General features: G+C 46.8%; 1 protein-coding gene across 1 annotated transcript; it reads right to left on the bottom strand.

The window, feature by feature from the left end:
- Positions 1 to 3,006: 3,006 nt before the first annotated feature.
- On the bottom strand, positions 3,007 to 7,296 carry taf10 (TATA-box binding protein associated factor 10). The gene is made up of 4 exons (XM_062974375.1): positions 6,523 to 7,296; positions 5,124 to 5,188; positions 4,891 to 5,005; positions 3,007 to 3,185 (listed from the first exon to the last, which is right to left on the bottom strand). Exons 1-4 carry the CDS (start codon positions 7,057 to 7,059, stop codon positions 3,096 to 3,098), a joined length of 807 nt encoding a protein of 268 aa, XP_062830445.1. The 5' UTR covers positions 7,060 to 7,296; the 3' UTR covers positions 3,007 to 3,095.
- Positions 7,297 to 8,015: the final 719 nt, after the last annotated feature.

Below are 8,015 nucleotides of genomic sequence, written 5' to 3'. Positions count from 1 at the left end.
GTTGTTGTATGTCTTTCGGGCTGTGTGGCCATGTTCCAGAAGCATTCTCTCCTGACGTTTCGCCCACATCTATGGCAGGCATCCTCAGAGGTTGTGAGGTATGGAGAAAACTAAGCAAAGAGGTTAATATATATCTGTGGAAAGTCTAGGGTGAGAGAGGTCAGTGTGAATGTGTAGTTAATCACTTAAATTAGCATTGAAAAGCTTATCTGCTGTCTTCTTCCTGCCTCTGGGGCATCCTTTGTTTAGAGTCGTTAACTGCCCTTGGTTGATTCATGTCTGGAAACCCTCTGTTTTCAGAGTATTGCTTTTTATTTACTGTTCTGATTTTTGAGTTTTGTAATACTGGAAGCCAGATTTTGTTCATTTTCATGGTTTCTTCCTTTCTGTTGAAGTTGTCCACATGCTTGTGGATTTCAATGGCTTCTCTGTGTAGTCTGACATGATAGTTGTTAGAATGGTCCAGCATTTTTGTGTTCTCAAATAGTATTCTGTGTCCAGGCTGGTTCATCAAATGCTCTGCTATGGCTGATTTCTCTGGTTGAATTAGTCTTGGTATCCGGTAGATACCAAGGGAACTACTGACCGCATAGGGAAGCTGATGAAGAAGCACAACCTACAAACTATCTACAGACCCACGAAGAAAATCCAACAAATGCTACGGTCAGCGAAGGACAAGAGGGATCCTCTCTCTTCTGCAGGAGTCTACCGGATACCATGCAGCTGTGGACAAGTCTACATAGGGACCACCAAACGCAGCGCCCAAACAAGAGTCAAAGAACATGAAAGGCACTGCAGACTAATTCAACCAGAGAAATCAGCCATAGCAGAGCATTTGATGAACCAGCCTGGACACAGAATACTATTTGAGAACACAAAAATGCTGGACCATTCTAACAACTATCATGTCAGACTACACAGAGAAGCCATTGAAATCCACAAGCATGTGGACAACTTCAACAGAAAGGAAGAAACCATGAAAATGAACAAAATCTGGCTACCAGTATTACAAAACTCAAAAATCAGAACAGTAAATAAAAAGCAATACTCTGAAAACAGAGGGTTTCCAGACATGAATCAACCAAGGGCAGTTAACGACTCTAAACAAAGGATGCCCCAGAGGCAGGAAGAAGACAGCAGATAAGCTTTTCAATGCTAATTTAAGTGATTAACTACACATTCACACTGACCTCTCTCACCCTAGACTTTCCACAGATATATATTAACCTCTTTGCTTAGTTTTCTCCATACCTCACAACCTCTGAGGATGCCTGCCATAGATGTGGGCGAAACGTCAGGAGAGAATGCTTCTGGAACATGGCCACACAGCCCGAAAGACATACAACAACCCTGTGATCCCGGCCATGAAAGCCTTCGACAACACAATAATAATAATGTTGTTATTTGAAACACAAGATGAGACCACAGCACTGCTGGCTGTTGTATTGGATTATTATTATTATTATTTTATTATTATGTTTGCTGTGTCATAATAAAATAATAATAATAACAACAACCACAAGCCCTCCTGACTGATAGCCATCCAGACTCTGTTTCAAAACCTCCAGAGACTGGAGGAGGCTCCACCAGTGTCCCGGCAGCTATACGGCAGTACAGATAATAATAATGATGATGATGATGATGATGATCCAATACAACAGCCAGCAGTGCTGTGGTCTCATCTTGTGTTTCAAATAACAAGCCCTCCTGACAGATAGCCATCCAGACTGTTTCAAAACCTCTAGAGAATTGAGGCTCCATGAAGTTTCCTGGCAAGCTATATGGCAGTAGTTGATAATAATAATAATAATAAAAATCAATACAACAGCCAGCAGAGTGTCTGCTGTGGTCTCATCTTGTTTCTAATAATAATAATAATATCAAGCCCTCCTGACAGATAGCCCTCTAGACTCTGTTTCAAAACCTCTAGAGAATGAAGGAGGATCCACAAAGTGCCCCAGCAGGCTATACGACAGTACAGTTAATAATAATAATAATAATAATAATAATAATAATAATCAATACAACAGCCAGCAGAGTGTCTGCTGTGGTCTCATCTTGTTTCTAATAATAATAATAATATCAAGCCCTCCTGACAGATAGCCCTCTAGACTCTGTTTCAAAACCTCTAGAGAATGAAGGAGGATCCACAAAGTGCCCCAGCAGGCTATACGACAGTACAGTTAATAATAATAATAATAATAATAATAATAATAATAATAATCAATACAACAGCCAGCAGAGTGTCTGCTGTGGTCTCATCTTGTTTCTAATAATAATAATAATATCAAGCCCTCCTGACAGATAGCCCTCTAGACTCTGTTTCAAAACCTCTAGAGAATGAAGGAGGATCCACAAAGTGCCCCAGCAGGCTATACGACAGTACAGTTAATAATAATAATAATAATAATAATAATCAATACAACAGCCAGCAGAGTGTCTGCTGTGGTCTCATCTTGTTTCTAATAATAATAATAATATCAAGCCCTCCTGACAGATAGCCCTCTAGACTCTGTTTCAAAACCTCTAGAGAATGAAGGAGGATCCACAAAGTGCCCCAGCAGGCTATACGGCAGTACAGTTAATAATAATAATAATAATAATAATAATAATCAATACAACAGCCAGCAGAGTGTCTGCTGTGGTCTCATCATGTTGTGTTTCAAAGTTGCAGTCCAAAACACTTGGAGGGAGGGACAACAGGTTGCCACTGCTAAAAACCTCCGGAGGAGGAGGAGACTCCACCACAGAAAACAACAACTAATTCCTGCTGTAGTTCAGGGTGTGTGTTCAATGAAGCAACGACGCATTGCCTCAAACACCACAACAGAGCATCCTCAGCATTTTAGAGAGCCCCCCCCCCACACACATACACACATACTATGGTGTCACTGTGTGTCACCCTGCCAAGGCAGGAGACCCCCCCCCCTCAAGTGGCATGGAGGCCTGTGCTTCTGGCAAATGCAAAGGGAATCCCAGGGCAAAGAGAGAGAGGCGGGGCCACGGTGCAGAAGAGAAGGCCTTTAATGCAGTGGTGCCCATTGTCCGTCCCGTGAAGAAGAAGAAAAAGGAGGAGGAAGAGTGGGCCTGGCCCCCTAAGTGAAGTAGTGGGGCTTCTTGACGTTGATGCCGTACTCGGCCAGCGCAGGGCCCAGGTCTTCCATGGTCAGCGTGTGCTTCTTGTCCTAAGGGAAGGCAAATCACAGAATAATAGATTTGTAACAGGCCGCATGGGCCATCCAGTCCAACCCCCTGCCAAGACACAGATGTGTTTAGTCTCCAATTCGTGTGGTTTCATTTGTGTCGTCTCATTTTCGTATTCGTGTCCCGCTAACAAAAATGGGCCGCCTATACGATATAAATTTTCATATGGCTAAAAGAACACGAAAATTTTTGGACCATTGGCGGCAACGGGAGGGCTTCCAAGGCTCATCCATTCCCCGCTCAGTTTTAATAATCATAATAAGTTTATTTATATCCCGCCTCCATCTCCCCCGAAGGGGACTCGGGGCGGCTTACAGCAAAATCAAATACAAAACAATGATAAAATAAAATATGAAACATCAAAAAACAATAATAAAAACCAATAATAATATATACACAGCAGCCAAAAAAACACAAAAAACAGTTTTTGGGCTGGAGGGGTGAAAATCGCCACACACGGAGGGCATTTTGATCCCCTTTAGCCCACCAACTTTTAAAACATTTGGATCTTCCCCAGAGTACTATTGTTATTAATACCGTATATACTCGAATATAAGCCGAGGCATTTTATTTTACCGCAAAAAACCTGGGAAATCATTGGCTCCAGTATAAGCCGAGGGTGGGAAATTTCGGAAATAAAAATAGATACCAAAAATTGCATTAATTGAGGCATCAGTAGGTTAAATGTTTTTGAATATTTACATCAAGCTCTAATTTAAGATAAGACTGTCTAACTCTGATCAAATCATTATTCTCATCTTTTTCAATGTAAATGTGCTTATGTATCCTTTTAATAATAATAGAGTAAAATAATACATGTAATAATAATAATAATAAATACAGGAAAATAATAAATGTAATAATAATAATATCAGGTTGAAATAATATATTAATAATAAAAATAGAGTAAAATAAATGTAATAGTAGCAACAATAATAGAGTACAATGATAAATGTAATAATAATAGAGTAAAATAATAAATGTACCATATATTCTCAAGTATAAGCTGACCCAAATATAAGCCAACCAGGATCCTCACCCAAATATAAGCTATGTGGGGCTTTTTTAGTCCTAAAAAAGGGCTGAAAAACTAGGCTTATACTCGAGTATATACAGTAATATTATTGCCTTAACCCCCATTGCTACAGATCAGATCTAACGCAGAGGGAGGCATTCTCCATTCCCAGGCTGTGCTCGGATTCCCAGATCCTTCTCCATATACGTGTTATATATATAAATATTACTATATTAACATCCATTGGTACACATCAGCTGTAAGCCCTCTGTCAGTCCTTGCTTACTGTTACGGGGCAGAAACAAAAGGAAAACGAAAGCAAACACGATTACTGTGCAGCTTTCATTTTCGTGTCGCCTCTCCTTTCGCACAAAAATGTCATCATTCATATTGTGTAGACGAACTGTCGAAATGAAACAATAACGTGAAGGAAACGAAAAACATTGGAGACCCAAACGCCATCCAGCCCAACCCCCTCCTTCCATGAAGGAAAAGCACAATGAAAGCACCCCCAACAGATGGCCATCCAGCCTCTGTTAACAAGCCTCCAAGGACGGCGCTTCCACCACACTCTGAGGCAGAGAGTTCTACTGTTGAACAGCTCTTACTGTCAGGAAGTGCTCCCCAATGTTTAACAGGAACCCCCTTTCCTGCCACTTTCTCAGCCTTACCTTGCTCTTGCTGCGGGAGCTCCCAGAGGCCGTGCCCTTCATCTTGCAGTGCTGCAAGGCGTCGTTGGCCACGTCCGAGATGAACTTCTGTGCGGCCAGGGAGATCAGGCGGATGCTGTTGGGGGACAAGAAAGGGAAGAGGTGAGGCTCAAAGGTGAGGTGAGGGATCCCACTGGGCTCTATGTGCCCCCCCCCCCCCCACACACACACACACACGCTGCCTCTAGACTCACATGCGAGGGTCGGAGGCCTCGAAGCCGGCCCGGTTCAGGTAGTATCCTGTGACGGCATCCGGGATCTGAAGTGAATGTCAACAAGGAGGATATGAGAAGACCAACATTTAGTATTATCCAATATCCAGACAAGACGGAGGTACTACTGGTGTCTCAGATGATGGACCTGGGAGTGGCATTCCACCCTGAGCTGGGAGGGGTTACACTCCCCCTGAGACCTCAGGTGCGCAGTTTAGGGGTCATCCTAGATTCCGCTCCAAACCTAGAGGCCCAGGTGGCGGCAGTGACAAGGTCGACATTTGCACAGTTAAAGATATTGCGCCAACTGTGTTCATTCCCTTGGACCTGGACATTGGACCTGGCCCCAGTGCTGCATCATCATCATCATCGTGTATTTCTAGACCACCCTCTCTCCCCAAAGGGACTCAGGGTGATTTACAGACACAAAGTGCCTCAAATGAGTACCAACACATCAAAATAATCCAAAGTAATGCACAGTAACATGTCATGATCTCCGATCCTTGACATCTCTGGTCAACTGACAAGGAACAGATGCCAGCCATAAAACAGGCCGGCCATAAAACCTCAATTACCCTCTGGTATGTGGGAGCCCCTATATATATGGGCCAAAAGAAAGTTCTGGCATTCGGTACAATAAAAATTTGTTGGCATCCTCAGAGATTGTGAGGTAGATGGAGAAACTAAGCAAGGAAGGTTTATATATCTGTGGAAGTTCCTGGGTGGGGGGAAGAACTCTTGTCTCTTGGAGGCCAGTGTGAATGTTGTAATTAATCTCCTCAATTAGCATTAAATGGCCTTCCCAGCCTCACCTCCTGGCCTGGGGGAATCCTTTGTTCAGAGTCATGAGCTGCCCCTGATTTATTTAATTCTATCATTTCTACCCCGCCCTTCTCACCCGAGGGGACTCAGGGTGGCTTACAAAAATGGCAATTAATGCCAAATACACCAATATATGATAAAATAACATTAAAATAGGTAAAAACTTCAATTAGTATCATAATATACAACAAACAAAATTAAAACAATGCAAAATGCTTGTGCCATTCATCCGCCAGACCTTGTACAAAAACCTTAATCCAGACCCCGTTGAAGCAACGAAAACTTATTCTTTAAACGCTTGCTTGCAATGCTTTGACTCATATCTAGAATTCTTCTGTTTTCAGAGTACTGCTCCTTAACAGGAAATAGGGAGCAGAACAGTAAATAAGCAGCAGCACTCTGAAAACAGAAGAATTCCAGACATGAATCAATCAGGGGCAGCTAACGACTCTGAACCAAGGATTCCCCCAGGCCAGGATGCGAGGCTGGGAAGGCCATTTAATGCTAACGAAGGAGTCTGAACACCTGGAAGGCGCAAATGTGTTTCTGTTTGACTCACGGTGGGCGTGTAGTCCTCCAGCTGGAGCAGGAAGTCCACCAAGGGCGCGGCGGAAGCGGAAGCGGCGGAAGGAGAGGCGGCAGAAGCGGAAGCGGCGGGAGGCGGGGCGGCGGAGGAAGCCGAGGCCGGTGAGGCGGCGGCGGAGGCGAACGCGCATGCGCCGGGCTTGGCCTCCCCGTTGGCGGGCAGCGCGAAAAGGCCCCCGTTGGGCGCCGAGGAGGAGGAGGAAGAGCCGGAGGAGGAAGAGCTGGAGGAAGAGGAGGAGGAGGAGGGCGGGCCTTCCGCGGGGACGGGCGGGGCCGGGGGGAGCAGCAGCACGGCGGCCGGGAGAGAAGGCGCCGGGGCCGGAGCGGGAGGCCCCGGGGCAGGAACGGCAGGCGCCGCCGCGGAGGCGGAAGAAGAGGCCGCAGGGCCCGTCCCCGCGCCGGGACTGTTGCTGCTTCCGCTTCCGGCCTTGGAGGGGGCTTCCGCCGAGGGAGGGGCGGAGGGGGCGGCCGCGGCAACAGCTCCCGCCTCGCCTTCGCCTGCGCCGCTCATCCCGTCGCTGAGGAGAACTGGCGCATGCGCAGCGCACTCAGCCCGGGCGCGGAAAGATTTCCGGAAATATCTATCCGGAAGCCACGCCCTTCACTCACTTCCAGGTGCCCGGATGTTGCCGCCTTCGGAGGTTTACCCGTAGAAATAGCGCATGCGCTGTACGCTCAGGACTTTTGAAAATGGATGTTGCTAAAGCTCCGCCCCGTTTCTCTACGAGGCCACGCCCACGCAAAACTCACTCACTTCCGGATTTAGGCGGCCAAGTACCCGGATGTTGGGGCGTCAGGGGTCTGCGGGTAGGAGTGGCGCATGCGCAGCACACTCAGCCGAGGCGGGGAAGGACTACTGGAAATGTTTGCTGAAGGCCCGCCCCTGTTGCTCTACGAAGCCACGCCCACGCAAAACTCACATCACGGTTTAGGCGGCCGAGTACCCGGATGTTGCGGCCTCAGTTGCTTCAACTCAAGCCCCGCCCCTGTATGCTCAACGAAGCCACGCCCACACTAAACTCACTCACTTCACGGTCTAGGCGGCCGAATACCCGGATGTTGCAGTCTTACTCAAGTCCCGCCCTTGTCGGTCGACGAAGCCACGCCCACGCAAAACTCACTCACTTCACGGTCTAGGCGGCCGAGTACCCGGATGTTGCAGTCTTACTCAATTCAAGCCCCGCCCCTGTCGGTCGACGAAGCCACGCCCACGCAAAACTCACTCACTTCACGGTCTAGGCGGCCGAGTACCCGGATGTTGCAGTCTTAGTTGCTTCAACTCAAGCCCCGCCCCTATTGCTCGACGAAGCCACGCCCACACTAAACTCACTCACTTCACGGTCTAGGCGGCCGAATACCCGGATGTTGCAGTCTTACTCAAGTCCCGCCCTTGTCGGTCGACGAAGCCACGCCCACACTAAACTCACTTCACGGTCTAGGCGGCCGAGTACCCGGATGTTGCAGTCT

The sequence above is a fragment of the Anolis carolinensis genome, chromosome 3, assembly GCF_035594765.1.
Source record: "Anolis carolinensis isolate JA03-04 chromosome 3, rAnoCar3.1.pri, whole genome shotgun sequence".
Lineage (NCBI taxonomy): Eukaryota > Metazoa > Chordata > Lepidosauria > Squamata > Dactyloidae > Anolis > Anolis carolinensis.
This window is presented reverse-complemented; position numbering and strand designations above follow the sequence as displayed.